The following is a 24,827-nucleotide window of genomic DNA, read 5'->3' as shown; positions in this document are numbered from 1 at the left end:
CTATGTGAAGTATATTTGAAATTTCATGACGATTGGTTGAACTATGAAAGTGTTAAGTGTGTGTAGATGTACCTACCTAATAAATTACCAAAGAAACAATAGCTACAATTCTTACTAATAAGTTTGGTTTATATACGTGACTTCAACATATATAGAGTTCAATGTTCGCATAGAAAAGAGCTTAGTTTGTTTTCAAATTTACGCTCTTTATAATTAGTTGCATAAAGTACAGTTACAATTTTTTAAATTTATATTCAACGAGGAAATATCTGCATTACCATCAGTCTCCAAACTAGGCCTGTATCTTGGGGAAAATTGATATCGCTGTTTTTTTGTTTAACAAAATCTAAAATTACTTAGATATTTGTCCCTATTCAAGTAGTTTCAGAGTAATAAATCTCTTTGTAACCTACCTTTCTCATGTTTTGGAATCCTTGATTCCATTATCGTATTTCAATAGGTATCTTATTTCTTGTGGTCTGTAGACTAAGAATTATATAGTGGTATTTTTGTATAAGTGAATGATATAAGATAGGTATACTATAATAACTAGTAACAAGAAAGAAGAAACAAGAAAGAAAGAAATATTTTTGTTCAAGTGAACTTATAATTAAGCATTTTTGTCATTTGTGTAATAGTAATTTTTCATTACATTAACATTTATTTTGGAATGAATTTCAACTTCTTTTGAACATAAGCCTCCATTTACAAAATTAAATTAACCTTAGCACATTTTTTTTAATCAACTTAGAATGGAAAACAAGCTGAAGGCCAGCCTGATGGAAAATGGTAACCATAGACATGAATAGTAACGGAGTATATTATGTTGCCCATGACATCCTTCATGAGTTTCCATTCTTGAGGACTAAGGTGTTATGCCTCTGTACCTTGTAATTTCATTGCCATATCCTAACCTTGAGACCAAAATACAGCCATACAAATACAACTGCTTCTTGACAGAAACATGAATAAGACAGTAGTAAAACAAACGAATTCTGTACAAATTTTCTGTTTGGTACAACATGTAATAATGTGAACAATTTATTAAAATTATTACATTAATATTGCGAGATCCTTTATACAAAAGTAGACTTAGAATATGTAATTATATAATAAAGTATTCTAAAAACATATTTAAATAACTACATTGAATACACAATGTAGTAAAAATTATTACAATTGAGCTATTTAAATTCAATTGAAGTGTAATAATTAAACACGGTGTGTGAATTTGTTGCAACCACTGTTGTGTACCACTGACCTTAGCTATTTTTTTAACAAACTTCAAAAAATGGGAATGTTGAAATATTTTTCGACAATTTTATCATCAGTATACTTTTTTTTTTTATGAACGCCTGTAATAACAGGGACATTACAAGCTCGTTGCTGACTCTGAAGAAACCTCTAACCATTTTTTGAAGAACCCCATGCTGTAGTCTCTTAGAAAAAAGATGACGTGGAGCTGATTTCATAACTTGAGCGATTGTGGTGAATTTCCTGTAGACGGTGAGCTGTTCGATGGTAGAAACAGAAAGAAGAAGAATGCAAATCAGAAGAATTCGTATCTCTCTCTCTCTCTATGTTTATATATCATCCAGGTTATACGCTATAGGTTTGCGTTTTCATTTTAAGAATGGGGTATAGCAATGAAATTGTAGTGTGTGGAAGTCTAGTACCTTAACTCACAGGAATGGCCATGCATGAGGTGTACCATGGGCATCACAACATATTCTGTTCTGTTCACGGTGTTGCTCAAGTCTAAATAGGTGACTGTTACCAATTTCGTCAGTCTGATTACTACTCTAAATTTGGATAAAATGTGTTCTTTTTATTTATTTAATACTATTTGTATCCCACGGATTCACCCGCGTTGATCAGCATTTAAAGTATCATATGTGCTAAGTTTGTGTACTAAATTTCATTCAAATTCATTTAGTAGATTTTACGCACAAGAATAAAAAAAAAAACAATCATTCATCTGGACTGATGGATTTTTGTTATTCTTTCCCATCGTTACAAACTTTCGCTTTTACGAGTGTAATATTAATAGGATCTTTAGCATATTTCTAGTCCTCTACTACTTTATTAGTAGTCCAGTCTATTGAATCACTTGGAATTTTAATTATAAATATTACGATTACACCTTGAACTAAACAATTAAGGATCATTACTGCGAAATAATATAATAAAGTTGTATTTGTATGTATATTTATTTATATTATATACAAATTTATGCACATGAAGTAAAATATTATATAACTTTTAGTCATAGAACTGGTTTCATTGTGAATATTACTAAATATATGGCCGCAGCAAGACCTAACAGTATGCAAGGTTAACTACTCCGGTCACCAATTATGTCTTATTATGTGATATCAGCTACAGTTATTCATAGCAATAGAATGTTCCCTGCAGACGTATTTACCGACGTTTCGATCCACGTTTGCTGTTACTAGCAAGAGCTTTGTCAAGCTGTTGATATTGCAACGGCAATGTACTCTACGTCAGCAAGATACGACTATCCAAATACATAAGATGTAATATAATACATTTTAAATCTCGGTGTCCATTTTCGTTGCCTTATATTAAATGTCTATGTAGGTTGAATCATTTTTAAATCCAAGGATTTGCAATATGGATATTAGGAAAAGATTGAACTAAAGATGTTCTAGATATAGCTACTGGTGCTTGAGTAACACTGGCGACAGTTGGTGATGGCCAGGGTCGAATATTGTGAGTTCCAAAATCGTTTTGAAATGCGTTATCGTTTATTTCTGGTCGTGGTTGATTAATTGGTCTTCCATTATTGTTGACTGTTGCTTGGAATCCTGTATGATCATCAGCTCTGTAATCAACTGTTCTTCTGATTCCATCAGGTTGTAGTAGAGAATATTGGCCAATTACAGTATCCCCTCGACGTAATTCATGCTGATTTTTCACGTCTCCTGTATGTGCATCATTAACTTCATAGGCAAAGTTGTAATTGGGAGTATGGTGGTAGTCTATTCCATAAAGAATGGGTACAGGTTGATGCAAAACCGTGCACGTTATCGACAGGATTATGTAGAATAGGGGTATCAGCTGCAAATGAAATAAAAATATGATTTAAAATAAAATATTTCTGAGTACAGATTAAATTTAGAATTAATAATTTCATTCTAGGTCAATTTTTTAGCTTTAACAAACAGTATTGTAATTAAAAAAAGTAATTTCAAAGTAGTACTTTAGTATTTAATCAATCGTATATTATACTTTTAATTAGAACTAAATTTCACCTTTTTCATCATGATTCTGGACGTTCGACTTGTCTTGTTCATCTAGTCGATGTTCTGTAAACTATGATCATGCATTACCCTTCCCTTAATTTATATGTAAAGTAAATTGGAAATCAATCTTGAATGTGCAATAACTATCGGGTTTCTGGTGGAATTGGAGCATTGACAATAAATCTCGCGCCTCTCGTCTTTACTACGCCTTTATAGACTGGTTTAATTAGATTTGTTTTAATGCAAATTACTTTCTAAATTGTTCATTCACCTGTGCTTTGTTATTTAAAAAGGATACTGTTATGTATAAGATATACGTATAACATGTTTACATGCATGTATTCCGAAGGTAATAACGACGTGGCTAATTAAATCTATTCGTATATATTTTAGCGAACACATTGTCTTGTTTTTTAAAATATTTTGTTAATTTTTTTTATACTACTAGGGTGACAAGTAAGTATGTGATACCAGGGATGTCACGCGCGTGTTGCTGACCCTTGAGAAACCTTAACTAAATATTTTTGAAGAACCCCATGCTGTAGTATCTAGGAAAAGCCACGGTAGGAAAATCATACTTAATTTATAATTACCTTTGCCAATAATTGCCATGCTTGGCAGGCAGGTTGGGAACCTCAGTTAGTCTTTGGTGATGTTTTAAGAGAGACGCTGCTATCCATCTCTCAAGCATTAAGTACTCTAAATTGCCTCTTACGACACCCTCGGAAAAGAAGGGGTGCCAATTTTATAAATAACATAAATTTTGAATTCTATTTATTATATATAATATGCAATAAAGATGACAGGTGTTCCGATTTATTTATATACAAAGTTGCTGGATCTAGAAACTTGACATTTTGTATAAAGGTCTAGGGGGATGCCTCGTTAAGAGTTAGTGCAGAATTGTTTGCTCCATAGGGAAAGCAGTGCTTCTCGTTTCTTTGTATATTTTCAAACTCAACGTTAACAAAACTTGTTACGGAAAGAAGAAGTGTGATCTGCGGATTTGTAGACTTATTTTTAATTCTCGCATGTTATCACTAGTATTAATTGCATGATGCTCATCCAAAACCTAGTATAAAAATACTCTATAGGAAGATATGAGTAGGTGATGTCTAACAAGCCTCTTTTAATTCATTATTTCAACTGTTAACAGTAACATAATATTTCTAAATTGATATATATATATATAATCGAGAATTGATGACGTAAGCATGTAACATATATACAAAAACATATAGACAAATTACCAGTCGTTTAAAACGACAATGGACCGTAACACTAAATTCGCTTTTCATGATCAACAAAGATAGCTTAGAAACTACAAAACTACCAAATTAAGTAACGTAAGCAAGTTAACGGTTCAACTTAATTGCATAATAGTTTTTAAAGTGATGTTCATTCTTTAGACGGCTCTTATTAAATATTATGTAATTTTAACGAGCATCTTTGACCGAAACCGACCGGCCGTGGCATTGAACCTCATCCGCAATGCAGCCGTTGCACTCCGCCGCGGGGAACGCCGAATTCTGACAAGCTTCGCGATTGCATAATGAAGTTGGAACGGTTTAAAATGTAAACGAATAGCGATTACACTGTTGCAATATACAGTTAATGCGACATAAAGTTCAAGAGTCAGAAGTACATGTAATTTAATTCACTTAAAATAAAAAAAAAAATATATTGTTTCAAATTTTTTTAATAATTATTTTAATTCATATTTGCATAGCTGCATTTGTGTTACCGCAGTGAGTGTCTATGGATCTTTTCAATATTATTATCACTACTTATTATGTATAAAAACATTATGCACATTTTAATTGTATAAAAAATACTCTCAATGCTTTTTATTTTAATTGCCAATTCATAAAATTAAATCTGTATTTATCAAAATATCCTTTTATCATTGTATCTCACGCCATAGAGCTAGAATTCACCTTAAGTTCTTGAGTGCGTGACATACTACTATTGTACGAAATACAAGGAGCATTTCGTTCATTTCTGTCTAGTACATCTAGGTTGTGGAATGAGCTCTCGTCTTCAGTTTTTCCCTTACAATATAATATGGAGAATTTCAAAAAACGTGCGTACAAACATTGCAGGTACAAACTCTCGTATTGCAGGTGTTCATGGACGAAGGTAGCAGCTTTCTAATAGGTGAAACGTCTGCTCATTTGCTTTCCTAACAATAAAAAAAAATCAAGTAAATAGATGACATATCTACTGAATTCTTATCACTTGTACCACACCTTATTACATTGAAGGAGATAATTATATTTGAGATGATTCACACGTGAAATAAATGTTACATATTATAAGAAACCTCACAGTTTTAACAAAGATTAATTACAAGTAATTTATTTTGAAAAGAGAAATAGACGAGAAAGGTTATAAAGTTACGACTTTGAAAGAAGTGTCAAGACACAAGTTTATGAGTAGGTCATTATACTGTATTAAACTCTAGTATATATATATATATATATAGTGCAAGGTCACATCAGCTAGTAATTGGCTAAATATACGATTGATTAAATACTAAAGTACTACTTTGAAATTACTTTTATTTGTACAATACTGTTTGTTGAAGCTAAAAAATTTACCTAGAATGAAATTATTAATTCTAAATTTAATTCATACTCATATTTTAATTCACTATGGAATATAGATCAGATTTTTTTTAAATACATATATCTTATAAACAGTTTTAAAATTACAAAATGCATTATATTCAGTACTAACTACTTTCAGTACTTTCCGCTCGACACTTCGTATGCATGGATTTCAGTAGATGGCGTACCAAGATAAAATATACTCTTGAATTTTCACTGACAATTTTATATTGCTCTCATGAAACAGCAGTTAGGAATTAGTTTATAATTGGAATCGGTTTACAATAGTTTGCATTGGCAAGTTACACTAATATGCATCTATCAGAACAATATGGAGCCATTATGTCGCTAGTATTGCAATCCGAGAGTGTGGCACGTCTCAATTACAATATCGATTGATTTATTTCAAAAGTAACCCCACTGACTTTAAGCTAAACCTTCAAGAATATTTCAGGTTTTCCCAAGAGACTACAGATTTTTCAATTTAAACCTTCAAGCGCGCGTATACATAGCTACGGTAACCGCTTACCATCAGAAAACTGCACTCAATTTAAAAAAAATATATAGCTGAAAACTGCACGCAATTTACTGCAGTACTTTTTGCGTGATACCGAAATAAACACACATACAGATAGACGGGTAAACAATATTTCGTAAAAAGAATATTTTGGTTTATATTTCTCTTATTAAGGCTCCTAATATCAATTTATTTTTACTAGAAAGATGATTTATTTTAGAATAAATATTGCAAATATTAATTAAATGAAATTAAATTATAATCATTGCATTGCATAAATACGTTGTGCATCATATTGCATTGCAGGGAGTTAGTGGATGTAGGTGGCTTAGGACCGTTCTTTATGGCAGTCTATGGGGGAGGCTTATATCCAGCAGTGGACGAATAATGACTGAAATGATGATGATTATGACAAAATTATAATAAACTTACTGTTTTTCATGGTTTTGCCTGCGTGAATTAGTATATTTAAAATATTCGATAAGTTAGAATATATCTACCTGTGTAACAAATTTTATTTAAATCTATTAAATCCGTTTAAGCATGACTATAACAAACAAACATAAGTATTGTAAGATAAATCAATAGCTGAGTAATGTACTCGTATAGAATTATACTTAAACATACATATTTTAATATCATAATGTTAATCCTTGTCAAGGCCGTCTCGTGCAGCGTTTATTTTTTTATAATCAAATATTGTACACAATTCTAATTAATTACAACAATTATACACCTAAATTATATTCACAATGCAAATCAGATTAATTTAATGGCTAAACAAGTGAAAAATTTGCCTAATTATATAATAAACAACATTACATTAATTGAACAGGAAGCGTTACAGTTTTAAAAGCGTGGCAAATTAAAATTTATTATTTACGCACATGAATAAATTTAATTGTAGATGGCGCGGTGGACCTCTGAGAGTATAGTACTATAGGTAAAATATTCACACTTGTAATGTTAATAGGTATATGTAGTTTTTAATTTACGTAAATAGGTATATAAATTAGGTTAGATACTGATAAAGTTTTTTTTATATACCATTACATTTATAAGTGGATACGTTTATTACATTTTAGATTGTTACATTTGAATAGATCTCTGTCCAGTAATGGATAGCTAACGGCTGTAATGGGGGGGGGGGGAAGGGATTGTTAGTAATGAAGACAGAGAATCCCATTGCTAGCAATATACCCAACCAGGTCGACCTCATCGCGGTTCCCCCTGGAAACTATCATGGTTGATTCCTGATGAATTCATCATGATGGGCTAACTGGCCTGTTTTCATTCTCATCTATCACCCTTCACTGGTGCTGCGCCAGCGTATCCCGTTAGCGCAGGCGGGGTTCATTTTCATTCATAAAAAAAACAAATGGCTGTAATGGTGATGATGATGATGATTTAAATAAACAGACCTATATTTAACAGTGGGCAAAAAGGGATTCCTACAGCCCCATTCCCCACCCGCGCTATCGGTATACACTGGCGAATAAAATATATTAAAAATATATTCAAGCTATATTCGTTGAAAAAAGTTATTGAATTTGATGACTATTGGATTGAACTACCTACTTGATAGACAATTTCAGGTCGACCACGTGTATAAAGGCCATTGTGTTCAGACTTTTTCACAAATGGATTAACGTTACCTTCATTCTCACCTACAAGTATCATCCCTCACTGGTGCCTAGTCAGCTTTAGCGCAGATTGATTTATCATTCCATTATCATTCATTAAAAAAAAAACAGTAGTTAACTTATGTTAATGATGATTTAAACAAAGGAAACAGTTGGGCATCTCTGTACCATTCGTGTTTCTACCCATTTAGGTATCATGGGGGAAACTATACTCTGTTATGCGTCTTTAGGCGACGGTTACCACTTTCCATCAGGTGGGCCGTCAGCTTGTTTGCCATTCTAAGTAGCATAAAAAAAATCTTAGATTAATTTTGTATTAAACAGTATAACATTTGGAAATATTTATAAGATTTTTTTTTATAGTTATCTATTTCACATACTGCTCTAATTGAATATATTGAATACTAATTTATAAATTAAAATTATTTATTTTGTTATTTACTAGGTTTTTTAAATAATACTATAGATTTATTAAATAATACTACAGATTTTGACAAAATTTCTATTGGACCAATCTGTAAGTATCCTTTAAGTATCCTTTATATATCCTTTAAGATAAAAAAAATCTTAATCGGTATACAATTGACGAAGTTATAAGGTAACAAACATAAAAAATACAACCGTATTTAGAGCAATTTTCTTTTTGGAATCTGGTTAAGAAACAAATCTTTCCTCTTCATAATATTAATTTATAGTTAGTTTTAGATTATCATATATCTATAAGTAGACAATTATATAATAAATTTCTAGAAATAAATACGGAATCGATAGTATTATAGATATAAGAGGTAGAATTATAACCAACGACCTTGCGGTGATTGTAACTGCCTGGCTTATGACGTGGCAGTAGCTAGTCAATTGAAAGCACAGGATCTGTTAGTATTATTAATCTGTCCGATTCCTCCATTATCCAAGGTCAAAGTTGCGCTCTGATAATTTTTATTAAATTAACTTGTCATCTTGTTGTAGATTTGTAAAGGAATGGATATTTTTTTATTGAACTCCCATAACTAGAAGATTTCAAACTGTACGTGTTGGGGGGAAGGAATTTGTAGTAATGTGGACTTCCAGTCTAATTGCTAGGTATATCCGGTCGGTTCGGCCTCCGCGTGGTCCCACCTGGAAACCATTGTGCTGTATTCCAGGTATATTCGTGACGATGGGCTACGTAACCCACCTTTTCGTTTTCACCTGTCATCCTCCACTGGTGACCCGCCGACGCATGCAATTAGCGCGGGCGGAGTTGCCATTCCATCATCATCCATTAAAAAGAATGTAATTTTAGTCATACAATTCCATATTATTATATGTATATTAGTATTCTCTATTCAATTTTTTTTTTATTTGAATGAAACATTTCGTTATTTATGGGTGAGTTTCGTCATGAATCGCCATTTTTTTTGGCGACGCAAAATCATCTTTATTTTTAATTTATGCAATGTTTATAATTCTCTTTTCAATTGATACGTTTTCCTCCCATAACGGTCTCATATTAATTCCTGATGAATTCATCATGATGGGCTAACTGGCCTGTTTTCATTCTCATCTATCACCCTTCACTGGTGCTCCGCCAGCGTATCCCGTTAGCGCAGGCGGGGTTACCATACCATTTTCACCCATCAAAAAAAACCATGGTAGTTTCCAGAGGGAACCGCGAGGAGGTCGACCTGGTTAGGTATATTGCTAGCAATGAGATTCTCAGTCTCCATTACTAACAATCCCTTTTCCCCCAATATCGGATATTACTCATCACTGGTAAGCAGACAAAACAGCCTATTGAAACGTATTTTGCACACAGGTCCTATTTCTGTCAATTCATTTACCGGATTTATATAGTGCCAATGACTTACCTACACCCTCAAGGTTATTTTATACCTACTTTGTTATAGCAATGCAACCTCTTTGTTCGTTTTTTATAATTCACTAGCCATATTTTAATGTAAAGTGTTTGAACTTTTATTGAATTACTAAATTAGGTATTGCGCAAGTTAAAAACGCATACTGTTGTAATATTTGTTTTTTAATTATTATTAGTCAAAATGTAGATGATACTGGTAGGAGTAAATACTAGATAGCAGACACTAGTTCTATTTTTTTTTATTTTTTTTTTTTTAATATTCGATTCTTATTCTGTTAGTTCAACGCAAAGGTTGAATGTTTGAGAATGCCATCAGGTTATTAGTACACCTTGTATATAATTTTTATAGGATGTAAAACAAAAAGAGATCAGTACGTGAAATGTGACGTCATCGCAACTTAGCGAACAACAATGACGTCATTAGTTATTAAAAAATACTATACAAAAAATTATGATTGTTGCATAAAAATTTAGATTGTGTTCATATTGCATTTAATCTTAAAAATATTATTCACTTTTCGTCTATTCAATGTTTTACAACGTAACCGGTTGGATGAACCCGATCTCATCACTAGAGGTCGTCGACACGAGATGCGCACGAGTGAATGAACGTAACATCTCGGTCACGTGATGTGTAGTAACGTAGATGCATTGGCGCAGTGACATTGGAGGTTGTGAGTCGGCTCTTGTAATGGAATGCGGATAGTGGTCGTATTGATACAGTACACAGAAAAAGTTTAACAGGCATTTTTAATTTCTTTTTTGTCATGAAAAGTAAAAATAACCCGAGGATTAAATTTCTAAAATAATTTTCAAAAATTTTTAATGACCGACCATTTACCGTACATTTTACGTAATATTTCCTGAGCACGTATATGTAGTTTTAATATAGAAAAAACTACATACAATAACGAATAAATACGAGGACCTTTAGGAAAAGAGCTTATACATTCTAAAAAGGCTGGCAATAGATCGGTGTCTTCTCTGGGAATATGTATAAACACAGATTATGGTAATTACTTTTCATCAAATAAACTGCATCCTGATTTGTCTACCGTTTATAAAAAATACCAGTTTATTAGAAATACTTGAAGTGTAAATAAAGTGTATCAAATGATATGTTTATTAATTATGTATAACAAACGTTACAATCTTTTTTGATAGTTGGCTAAAAAATCATAAAGGTGCACATTTTGTATGTATCCATAATATTTTCGGTCTAGTTTCTGTAGTAAGTAAGAATCTACTTGGTCAGATCCAGTTTAATTTCCTGCTGCAAGTACAAGTTTTGCCTCAAGTTATGAAATATGAAATTAAAATGAATATTGAAAAGGCAACCAAAGCGAAGGAGCATAATACCGTAGACTCACAACACATCCACAATTTTTCCGATATTGCACGTGCTCAACTATTCAAGACTGTAAGTCTCTGTATTGCGACTGAGCAAGATAATTTTAAACATAAGCATCCTCTTAGGGAGTTTTGCCAGTAGTTGCCATACTTGGCAGGCGAATTGGCAACTTCAGTTAGGTTTATACTCAACAGTGGACAGTTAAAAGCTGATACCATGATGATGATGAAGATTATTTCTTGTCGTCACCTTTTAATTTTTCGCCGTCAAATTTATACATATTGCGGCTGCTTATATATTATTTTTTCTCCATCAAATACACAGATTATACAGTCGCTTGTATTATTATTATTTTATAATTTTAAAAATAAATATTGGAGACAACTTTTTAGTCTGACTGTACGGTTTCAGCCGACCGCGCAACTAAGCGCACACGCACACAACACATTCAAGGTTGCGCCCACTAATTTAGCAAAGCCTTTGTTGTTATATTAGATTTTATGAACGGTTAATATAATTTAGATGGATAGCTTTGAATTTAATACAATTTTTATTTTAATAATTGCTGCCTAAACGTTCCATTGTTATGAAATCTAATGGAGAGTAAGCGTAACAGATATGTTTGTATGTATGTGTTTTACTAAAAAAACATTACTAATAGAATATGTATATATATAACTTTTATGAACTTAATTAACTGCGATAATTGTTTTGATTTCATACGGAACTTTCTTTTTTTCAGGTTGAGTACGGTGCTTTGAATAGTAACGTCTGACTGATGTAAGACGACTCACACAGGATAAAACGACACTCTACTCATTCCGAAGACTTCTGGAGAAGATTTCCATCATATATATATATAATTAATTAAAAATAATAAAGGTAACTTCTGATTAAAAACAAACATATTGATTGTAGATTTATTATAGTTAACAGAGTCTTCACTCTCAATCGTGCCAAATGCAATGTTCACCAACGAGATATTCCATAGACACATTAGACAATAAAGATTTGTATAGTTTCTGCCAACAGATACCAGTAAATTTCGCACAAAAAATTGCTGCTTCAATTAATTTCATTTAGTGCAAAATTAATATGGGTCCAACACGGGATTAAACTCTATAGTTTGCAACATATAAGAAAATAATATAAGAGATATTATTTTTTCTTAAATATCTTCTAAGTACAGACATTTCGTAGTTAATTTTTTTTATATTACTAAAATATCATACGATATTCGAAGCGAATTTGAAATATTCTTAATTAACCATTAATTGTACCATTTAATGTCCCGCGCCAATTATAATAAGAGTCTAATAAATTATTGTAAATGTCACTTGATTTTAATTATTCTAATTACATAAAAAGTAATATCTCACTATCAAGGGTATCAAATGAACCTACATTAACCACTGCATTTATATCAGTTACAAATTACAAATCAGTTACAAAAAACAAAAATACCTATGCTATTTAACTTTGTAATTTGACATACATTTTTTATGCAACTTAAAACAAGCTGACGGCCCACCTAATAGACATGAGCAGTACCATGGTCGTAACAGAGTATACTGTTCCGTCCATGATACTCCCCATGCGTTGCCATTCTTGAAGATTCAGGTGTTATTCCTCTGTACCTTGTAAATTTACTGCCATATCTCACCCTTCAAACCGAAACACAGCCATGCAAACACAACTGCTTCACGGTAGAAAAACGAATGGGACAGAGGTGCTCAAGCAAACGATTTTTATACAAAGTCTCCCTGTGGTAATACACATAGTACCCCCCTGCGTTACTATTCCTAAGGAATAGGAACGTATTAAGGGAAACTTAAGGTAGTAGATATGTATATATCCTGAAATTTCACTACCATATCCCATCCTTCAAATAGAAACAAATCTATGCAAACAGAACTGTTTCACGGCAGAAATACTAATGGTACAGAGGTACCATAATAACCCACGATGTTATTTTTTGACACCTTATTTAGTAAGAAAATACAAAGAAAGAAATATTTTTATTCAAGTAAACTTAGATTTAAGTATTTTTGAATAGTATTTTTTTATTACCGTCCATTCGGAAAGCAATTTCAGATGTCTAAACATGTATTGAATACCAATCTATTCCAAATTTAATTTTTTTGTAGTAAGACGGCGATAATCTAATCTGTATAATTTATTAGGTAATATAACATTACATATACATTCTTATGACGTTAAGTACACACTTGTTTGCGGGCGGAATCGGAGATATCATGCAAAATGTCATATGACGTCACGGCAACCTTGCATTCGTTTCCTGGCAGAGAAAGGGCAACCGCCCGTCAAGCGATCAATGTAGAAATTTGCTTTGAACAGGTTACATATTGCCGCTGCGATCTTTATTTTCTCAAGAATACAACGAAGATATATTATTATATTTATTATTGATTTGTACGTGTATTAACAGCAGGCAGTGAATTTAATTCAGAATTATGAAGACATAATTTTCTTGATAATAAAATATTGATTTATTTTTTATCGACTTTGTTTTGTAATAGGTGCAAGACACGGACTTAATGCTACAGAACATTTATGCGTTATCAAACTTTTTGTCGATATTGTATGTATGTATCAAACTGTGATGGCGATATTGTATGTATGGACTCATACAAACAATATCACCGTCACCGTATGATGATAGATTTATGATTTATGTTGTAGTTTCATCTATTAAAAAAACCTGTCTATTGTCGAAATTAATTATTTTCACCAAAAAAACCTGGAATTAAAAACTATAAAAAAAAAAATTGAGCTGTAATAATATTGCTTAAAATATAATAGTATTATTATTTTTATTATATTAATTTTTAACTGTCCATTGCTGAACACATGGCTCTCCCATAAGGTGGATTTTGCCAATAGTTGCCACGCTTGGCAAGTGGGTTGGCAACCGCAGTTAGGCTTTGGTGATGTTTTTAGAGGAACGTTGCTACCTATCCCTCGACCATTAAGTTCCCTTAGTCGCCTCTTATACCTACGGGAAAGGAAGGGGTAGCTCATTCTATGCCTAATACGTAATATAAGTATTAGATACTTATATTACGTATATGGGACAAAAAATATATAGTCGTTTTTGGATTTTTTATTCATAATATTTCTGTCTTAATATAATCTATGGATAGATTTTTACAAATGATTTTATAATGTTTATATAAATAAATTTTATAACAAATCCAGTGAAGTAATAATAGGCTTCGGACATACTGTGCAGAATGTGTGGGGAGAAATCGGAATCCATGGAACACTTGATGTGCAACTGCGATTCGTTGGCAAGTATGCGTATGAGTCTACTGGGAACGGCTTATCCAGAACCAGGGGACTACAGATATCTAAAACCGCGGGATATCGTCAAGGTAACACAAAGGATCTATGAAATGATGGTATAAGGCAGGGGGACGCACAAAAGATCTCAATGGGTCGACGTGCAACAGCTTAGCTGACCCCATATGCGAATATAAGATAAGATAATAATAGGTATGTTAACTATGACACATACACATACACATGTTTAGTATTACAACAAAAGTGACGATTATGACTATGTTGACGATTAAACTTAAGTTTACATAGATTTCAAAGCCTTAACTAATGTCTATTTGTCAAAAAAAAAAATATATATATATATTTAAGAAATTATAGTAGAAAGAAATTATTTTAGATATATCGAACAAGAATGTCGGTAGGGGCCGCCCTAGACGGACGTATGTTGACCAAATAGGCGACGTGCTGAAGAAGGGCCAAATTAAAAGTACCCGTAACCGGCGAGCGTTTATGAAAAGATTGATGAATGTGGAAGAAGCGAAAGAGGTTTGTTTGAATCGAAGCACTTGGCGTTCCATTGTTTCTGCCTACCCTAATGGAAGACAGGCGTGACAGATATGTATGTATGTAAATAAATTACATAATTTACTCTCGGTGTTGATCAAAAGTATTTTTAATCATATAGAATTTAAAACCGCATGCCATTTGCAATATAAGTGTTTACAAACTTGTTTGTATGTATGTGTTGGTTTTTTCGCGGAAGTACACGTACTGTTTATATAGAGCTTTTGTTTTGCTTGTCATTTGAATATTCGATTGACAGCCGCGATAGAGCGAGGTTGGTCGCAAATCGACATAATTTGTCTTACCATAAAACGAAAAATTATTTAATTTAACATTAATCGTTAATTAACATTTAAATTAAATGGAATATCGAGAAAATTAATTTAATATTAATTGTTATTTTAATATTATCATTTAAATTAAATAGAATATCGAGGAAAGTCTGTAAATGCAACTATGCACTGTGTCACTGTTCTATTTCATTACCAGAACATCATAAAAGGCGACTAAGAGGACAGAGTACAATAGAATAGTGCAAGAGAAAAAAATATTCATAATAAAACCTATACAATGCTGTCTGGCCAGTATCATCTTATGATGAGGGACCTATGCTCAGTATTGAACCATTGGTGAATGGTTATGGTGTGGTAAAGTAAATAATATAATATTATCAATGAAAATTTTACGATATATATTCTCATATTCCATTAATATTCAAACTCATAAATTGGTATTGTGAGTTATTCACAGCGCCATCTATGACTGAAGTTAGTAAGTAAATTAATTCACCTATACACCACTCATGCCGCTAGTGAGCAATAATGTTAATATTTGTAAATAATGTTATGATTGTAAAACAAGTCTAGATGTATACTAATCCATTACTATCATAAGAATTGATCTTGAGTTACTCTATTTTCTGGCACCCCGTAACTATTTAAAATAGTCGCTCCATCTAGTGAAGAATTATCCTACATTGGGTTTACCTGAAAAAAACTTTTCTTCACTATCAGGTTTTTAGGCTATAGGTATTACTGACTTAGTGCTATTTCAGTTTGCTATCGCTTTGGTTTCTATCTGTAACTGATTTCGGATTGTATGACGCATCGAAACTTGGAGAGGTACTCTCTATGGAGGGGACGGCTATGAACTACGAACTATGGTTCGTCAAATAACTTGGATCTTCTGAATCAGCTAGCCGTGGATTTTGAGGTACCATTTCTCAAGACATATCTCTAAAATTGAATTTTCGATCTAATATTATAGGGAAATCTTAATTTTGAAGGCTAATATGAATTAATTTTCTAATAGATTCAAGTTAGAATTATTACAAATTTCGCGTATGTGTCCGAGCATAGGATAGGTCAACTCTTCCTTTCCACCCCTTTCTTTGTAGGTATCGTAAGAGGCAAATAAGATTGAGGGACGAGCAGCAGCGTCTCTCTCCAGCGTATATCTCTAAAAGCCTAACTACGGTCGCCAATCCGCCTGTCAAGCGTGGCAACTAGAGACAAAACTCTCTTTATAGGGAAGACTTATGTTCAGCAGTCGACAGTTAACGGCAGAAATAATAATAATTATATTATAATTTTAGTTTATGATGTTTCATAGAACAGAAATTTTGCAAAATTATCGAACGAAAATATTAGAATAAGAGATAGGTTTAGGGAAATGTCGGCTCAGAATTGGTCGCACTGTAGTGCCATGTTTAAAATCATTAAGTTATCACAAGTAACATGAATCAATTTAAGAGTTTTTCTAAAACATTGAGGTATTTCGGACACAAAGAGTTGGATTCATCGACATTAGCATATAATATTTGGTTTAAAATTATATTGATTGACCTTGTATTACGCTACGTATTATTACATATTTGCGTTAAGCGTAGGAAGTAATATTTTATTCATGCGTTCTGTTCTAATAATTATTTCGGCTGCTCGAAATGTAAGTAGACAATCGATCATATCATTACTCGTCACATTTGAAATTCCGATTTGATGATGGGTATCTTACTTATATTCACTCTTTACCTCTAAACGCTTTAATAGTCCTTCAAAGTGTTACTATTAAAGACTGCATATTTTTGAGTCACTGAATAAAATTGAGGTATTTTTTTTAATGAAAATGTCAAGGAAAGCTATTAATTTTGGATTTTTTTAAACATCTAATGTGGTCCAAATATGAGGGTCGTAATATATTATGTCATTTTTTGACTGTTAAGCGTGCGTATGCCACAGTAGACCGATTATAAATTAAGTTTAATATTAATAAACGTTTCTAATAATATATGTTATAGTTAGAGTATATAGAAAGAGTTATAGAGTATATATAAGAGTACCTTTGTTTATGTTATAACCACAATACACACAGTTATATACACAATGGCTTTTCTTATGTTACCTTTTAGATTTATGATATATTCCCATAAATTCCTATACAACTTTAAATAAATGCTTTAACTTATAATTACTTGATAATTGAAACTTGAATAGTAATTTAACAATAATTTTATTATAATTTTTTACGGCCTCGACTGACTATAAAGTATAAAACGTCAAGAAATTACAATAATAATACAATTTTACATTATAATACGATAACAGCGCTAAATCGAAATGAAACATTACTGTTAAATTTATAATTAGAATCGTTATATTCACAAATATCACAATAGATGGCACTGTTCTAAAAATGAACGCGCCGCCTTCACCGCGAACGATACTATATCTATTTTTGTCGTTCGTGGGAGCTTAATCTATTTCTACACCTGTACAAATCCTTTGGTCGAACATCTGCATTTTATGTTTGCCTGGTACATCGGGTGCGAGAACTGACTGCCGTGACGCAACGGACGTGTACTCGTCACTGTCATTTCCAGCTGTCATCTTGACATTCGATTGATATGGTTGCAATCGGATTGACGAACCTTTGAAAGTAAGATTGGTTTTGTTAACATACTATTTCATATCGACAAGTTGTGTTGCATATTGGAATGACAACAATAAAAACATAATACTGTGATTGGAATAACAGCGTATAAGAAAATATTCTAAAAGAAATAATGTAAAAAAATTAAAAAAAAATTTAATAGCACTAAAATACGAAAAATTATAAATTAAATTTTAAAAATATTTATAATTATTTTATGTCTGTAGTTTTAATAAAACATATGCATATTTTGATATTCAGTATTATTTATTCATTCATTAATGTATTATAACAGAACAATATTGTTCTCCAATAATAACCTTCATCTACTTAACTAGTGTTTTAAAACAAGTTAGAACTAATTTGTACGGTATATCAATTATTAAGTATCTACTAATTCCCTCCTATAAAATAAGAGTCTAATGAAAATATCAAAGACGGTACGTACTTCGGTATCCAAGCAACAGTTTTCCTTGAAATTTCAGTAATAAGGTTAGGAGTACCAGGCCGTCAGAATGCAAGGATGGTGGACAGCAATGAAAATTTTGGGTAATGTATGCGCATGAAATACATCTTACTGAAAGTTGGTATTGTCAAATGAACTAGCTAGCAACATTCTGTATCTCCTCAAAGTCGAGATAGTTATTTTGTAAGGTATTAACAACAATGGGACGAAACAAGTAGGTATTTCGCATTAAACCTGCTCATTTTTTTATTCTTCATTAGTACTAAGTTGGCATTACATATTTATCTATAGGACCAGAAGTCTGGGAAATTATTCCCAAAAAATTCAGATATATTTGTAAAGTTGAAATCGATCGATTTAAGTTTGTTTCCTTGGGGGCATTTTATACAATGAACATTTTGAAGTATGTATATATTTATATTAATTTAAAAAGCATTCTAAGGAGATGAGGTTAGAATCCACATCTGTAAAGCCTTATCTTTAGTTCTCTTACCAGATGAGCTATTGTTTAATTAGACACCCGTCTCAAAATTAACAACCACTACATATGGAGTCTCTTGGGAAACGTATTACAGTATCCGTCAACGATTGAAATATCGGATGAATTGGTAAGTTATAGGTATGAGGTAAAGTGTTTAGAAGGTGTGGATTCATACAAATAATAAAACTTACAAAATGTGTAATTATAAACGAATGTATAAAATTAGTTCTAAATATTGATAAACATTCAATGGATTTATTTTAAAAAATATTACCAGTGCAATGGCGATTAATAAAAATGAAACTTACATAGGTATTAATTAGTAATGGTTACTAAATATATTTCGCTTGTACTATTCTAATTTCTAAACACCCAAATCAGCGTCAATTTCACAGACTGCTTGGCGCTTCCCGATTTAGCTCAATGCACGTCCCTTGCGCACCCCTATTTTTAGCATATATCGATCTCTCTCCCGCTCGCCACTTTCTTCAAACTTTCCTGGACGCCCGGACATGCGCAGTGCGTCCCGACGCACGTGTTCTTACAGCTCTTCGGGGTTTCTGGTAGCCTGGTATCGGGCGCGCCTAGGGCGGTCGCGTCGCGCCGTCGCCGAGCGACTGGCGCAGCCTTCCGCCCGCCCAGAAGCAGAGACGGCCGCCTTCGATACGGTTCGGTCCCCTGTAAGGGTGAAGAGCGCGCACGTGCAAGAAGTTGCCCGCCGAGTTGAAAACAAAAAGAAATTAATAAAAACAAGTTTCGACGCGTGTTTTATCAAAATATTTTTTTTTTTAATAATTTATTAATACTAATATTTCAGGTTTATATCTTTATTTTTTTTTAGTGTTTGTTATAAACAGGTGTTCACAGTGAGTTGCCGTGTGTTTGTGCCGAAGTCTTCGCTGGCCAGTTGATGAGCTACGTTCCCTGATTCTTCTCATCATCATCGAAAATGAGGAGACATGCTTCTATTCCAGGTGAGTTTATTGTGAAAATGTTTATGATTACATAATTTTAATATGTTACTTTACGAGTTCAACAGCTTTATGAGTATATCACACAGTCTATAGATTTCCTCAAAGTTAAAAAAAATAAATTTATATATATATATATTACCATGTCAAAAAATTATTATCACGATTTTAATAGTGCCTAGGTAGTTTAAATATCTGATAAATTATATTTTGTTTTACAAAAATCATTTTAATTTAGTGATAAAATAAATTATATTATTATTAATTTATTTATATAAAAAAAAAAAAACTAAATCATTCCTTAAATATTGCAGTATCCCCGTAATTAAAATATCATCGAAATTAGATCAATATTGACGTAGATATATAAAAAATAGCCTTTTTAAATTAGTTGTAAGTAATTAACCAGTCATTTGACGATAAATATTTAATAGAAAATTTATTGAAAATTGTACAACTTGTATTATTTCTGGATCTATTTAATTGTAGCCTTTTTTTGAAATTATTGATTAGTAGAAAAAGTAAAAAGGACTTTTATTACATTAATTGTTATACATGTTAATTAAAATTTCTACGTCACAGAGTAATAAAAAAAGAAATTAAGAAAACACAAGAGTTTCTCAATTTGCCAATATTTCTTTTTTTATGAATAATTTACACGATATAACATCCATGGTGAATTCATGGTGCAGTTCATGTTTATAGGCGGCGGTTATTGCTTTTCATTAGGTGTCAGCTCGTTTGTCATCCAAGTATCATAAAAAAGTTAAGTGTCTGGGATTACGTAAAGGCGACGAAATAAAAAATCTTTTTCTGTATAATATACCAGAGTCTATGTACAAAAGTCGTTTGCTTGGGTATCTCTGTCCCATTCGTATTTCTTTGCATAGCTATGATTACTATTTCGGTTAGAAGGGTGGGACATGGCAATGAAATTACAGGGTATAGGGGCATAACATTTTAGTCCTCAGGAATAGCAACGCTTAAAGGGTATCATGGACGACCGTATACTCTGTTATGTCCATGTCACTGCTCATGTCTGTAGGCGGTTACTATTTTTCATCCAGTGGCCCGTCAACTTGTTTGCCATTCTTAGTTGCATAAAAAAAATATAAAAACTTAATAATATGATGGTACCACATTATTATTTATCTTATATTTATTTAATTATTATAACTGAACATATAACTCGAAATTAAATACGATTCGTTGCGAAGCATATTACATGAGAACTACTAGATTAATTAAGCCATTTTTTTAGAAAAAATAAAGAAGGAATTTGAGCAAGAAACTGTCTACCGGGTCAAGTTTATATTACAGTTCTGTATGCTTATATTTTGGGCGCTCTATCAGTATTTTTAGCTAGTCATTTAATTTCAAACCTTTATTTATTTCCCAGTTTTGTATTTACGTTCTCTGTCTAGTATATGTTGTTGTTTAGTTATTTGCGGTAACTGTTTAATGTACGTCTTAGAAGTAACTAGTTGTGCATCGCGACATTGCTTGTGTGAATTGATATGAGAAGTATCCTGAAAAGTATCCTGTTTTGTAATACAAAGTTGTATTGAATCTAAGTAATCAATTTCTTTGAAATCGGTTTAGCGGTTTAAACGTAATTGAGTGACAAACATCTTCATATTTCCACAAATTTATAAAAGACTTGGTTTTACAAGGTTGCCTGTATACAAAAGCTTCAAGTTACACAGTGAACTATGTGGAAAGTTATATGCTCGAAGTTTTATTGCGTGATAGAATCCGAAATGAGGATATCCGCAAAAGAACTAAAGTAACTGACATAGCCCAAATTATAAGCAAGCTAAAGTGGCTGGTTACATAGCTCGAAGAATCGGGAATCAATTGGGGAAGATTGGGTCTTATGTGGAGACCTCAAACGGGCAAACACTGTGTAGGATAATTGCCCCATTTTTATTTTTTTTGATAGGTGAAAATGGTATGGAAACCCCGCCTGCGCTAACGGGATATGCTGGCGGAGCACCAGTGAAGGGTGATCGATGAGAATGAAAACAGGCCAGTTAGTAGTAGTAGTTTCCAGAGGGAACCACGAGGAGGTCGACCTGGTTGGGTTGACTTTTTGCTTGCTGCATCGTACGCGTGATTTATAGAAGATATAGAAATAGGATAAGCAGAGAAATAGGTTACGAGTATGTGTATTGTAGATGGTCTAACAAGGTAAATGATATACAAATTTTTACGATATTCTTAATTTGGTTGTATTTTTTACGTTTATTACTTCACAACTTCGACAGTACTAAACTGATTAGAAAAATTAATTTTTATCTAAATTATTTCATTTTATCCTATACTTACTAATTGGTTTCATAGAAATTTTATCAAAAATCAAGTCGAAAAATCAAAATAACTGGTTTTGTCACAAATGAAGACGACTTTTTTGTGGGACACAATCTTTATTAAGGAAAAAACATTAATTAGGTGTAATCTGGTTTAGCGGTTTATGGAAATAATTTTATACATTTCAAAAATAACTTAAGTAACATCTCTGGTTAAAATCTTTATAATTTTGTTTGGTAATGAATGCTATTTTTTTTTTATTTTAATTGAAAGATTCATTCTGGTCATGAAATTCAAATTGTTTAAATTTGCTTTGTCCTTCCAATTGTTAGATCTACGGCTGTTAAGAGAAAAACGTCATCTGTGGGACTTTTGGAGCCCACAAGAGACTCATTTGATTCCATTATTCCGATAGTTTCTTACTTAATTCGTTGTAGTAGCGATCGTCTTTAAGTGAGTTTAAAAAGAATTATCTATTCGCACTGATTTTTATTTTTATTTTTTTGTTTATTCTTTATTGACTATATTACAAAAGTGTCTTCTAAAAATTTAATAAATATAGTAACAAATAATTTATGTTATTCTTTTCTTTGGAAAAATAAAAATGTAATTCATCATTGCCTTGCTTTTTCCCATTTATTTGTGGCCAGTGCAGTATGTTTTCTTCTTTCACAAACCCCTGTCAACTATCATACCAGGTTTCACTCCTCTTTTATGCATATCATCTTTCACACTGTATATCCACCTTTTTTTCGGACATCTCTTTCCTTTACACCTATCTACTTTTATGCTTAACACCTTCGTAAAAGCATGGATTTTATTATAATTATTTTTATAATACATATACTCGTAATTATGCGGTGAAAAGTATTGAAATGTGTTGTCAGTGAAGAGTTACAAACATATCTATTTACATTGACACACAAATTATATAATATACAATGGAGAATATATATATATATATATATATATATATATATATATATATATATATATATATATATATATATATATATATATATATATATATATATATATATATATATATATATATATATATATATATATATATATATATATATATGTAGATCATGAATAATATATCTTTTTTACAGAATTTTTTGCAAACGCGATTGCATCGCCAATTCTAAAGCGTTATTCACAATTTGTTTCACAATCGACTAGGCTTACTCCCGTGTTGTTCTATTTACTATATCGTTTTCCATTGCTAAAAACTGCTTGTTACGAAACAGAATACTCTTTTTTGTACTATTTTTTTCTTTTCGTATTAGTATTTGTTTCTACTGTTTATTGATCTTAATAAATAAAAAAAAAACTATATGTAAATATTAAACATTTACAATAGAGATATTTCATAAATACCCACGTATTTACGTAATGTCTCGTCACATATTATAAATTTGAATAAGAAAAAGCCAATACTTTATCCAATTAGATATTTGTATCAAGTATTCAATAATGATGTGGATATAGAATAAATAAATGAATGATATGTCGCAATACAAAACGTTAGTGTGATAATTATGTCAGCGTTAAATATTAATGAGATTGATCCAACCGTCTCCTTGTTGGCAGTCGGGGGTGATACAGATATGTTCAGGGGATAATAGATGGATGAAATTTTAATGATGAATTAATATTATAGACAGCTATAGAATATTCCAATATCATTGACAGAGGAAGGTAGTCGATTACAAATAATTATTAATTATTCAATACCAAGTATAATCCTATTATATATGGGCCAACTTATACGACATGATGATTTTTTAAAGAGCATAGTAGAAAGTAAAGTAGGAGACAAAAGAGGAAGGGGAAGACTGAGGAATAACTACATGGGACAAATAAAGAAAACACTAGGTGTCATGTCGTATAGGCAGCTAGGCCTGGGATAGAGCTGTTTATAAATCATCATCATCGTCACTTCAGTCCTTATCTGTACACTGCTGAATATAGGCCTCCCCTATAGACTACCATAAGAAATAGATCTGAGCCAATTGCATCTACTGACTCCCTGCAATGTTTTTGAAGTCATTACTCTATCTACTGGGTCGGGTCTGGGTCTGGTACTGAGTCTACCCGTACGAGGTCGCCACTCAAGAACCTTTTTTCTCCATTGGCGGTCGATTCTTCAAGCTATGTGACCAACCCATTGCCACTTCAGCTTGCTTATCCTTCGGACTATGTGTTACTTTTGTTCTTTTGCGTATATCTTCGGTTTTATTCTATCGCGTAAAGAAACTTCGAGCATAGCCCTCTCAATAGCCCGCTGAGTAGTTTGAAACTTTTTCATACGAACTTTTTAAATATTCAGTAGGAATTATTTTAATTGTTTTTTGAAAGTTCTCTGATAATTGCGACATTGTCACACTTCAGTAAGTTGAAGTTACGAACGCTCTTAAAGTAATAATCAAGTTTACCATATATACTCGTATACTATTTACCGTGTGATCCCGGCATAGAATGGGATACCCCTTCCCTTCCTATAGGTGTTGTAAGAAGCGACTAAGGGAAATTAATGATCGAGGGATGGGCAGAA

The 24,827-nt window shown here is 32.1% G+C and overlaps 1 protein-coding gene across 1 annotated transcript; it reads right to left on the bottom strand.

Moving 5' to 3' along the window:
• Nucleotides 1–2,197: 2,197 nt before the first annotated feature.
• Nucleotides 2,198–3,352, bottom strand: LOC113522298 (cuticle protein 7-like). Its single transcript, XM_026907981.3, has 2 exons — nucleotides 3,276–3,352; nucleotides 2,198–3,081 (listed from the first exon to the last, which is right to left on the bottom strand). The coding sequence occupies exons 1-2, from the start codon at nucleotides 3,315–3,317 to the stop codon at nucleotides 2,614–2,616; spliced, it is 510 nt and encodes a 169-aa protein (XP_026763782.3). The 5' UTR covers nucleotides 3,318–3,352; the 3' UTR covers nucleotides 2,198–2,613.
• Nucleotides 3,353–24,827: the final 21,475 nt, after the last annotated feature.

This window comes from Galleria mellonella, unplaced genomic scaffold (assembly GCF_026898425.1).
Source record: "Galleria mellonella isolate WM207_F2 unplaced genomic scaffold, CSIRO_AGI_GalMel_v1 utg93, whole genome shotgun sequence".
Classification (NCBI taxonomy): Eukaryota; Metazoa; Arthropoda; class Insecta; order Lepidoptera; family Pyralidae; genus Galleria; species Galleria mellonella.
This window is presented reverse-complemented; position numbering and strand designations above follow the sequence as displayed.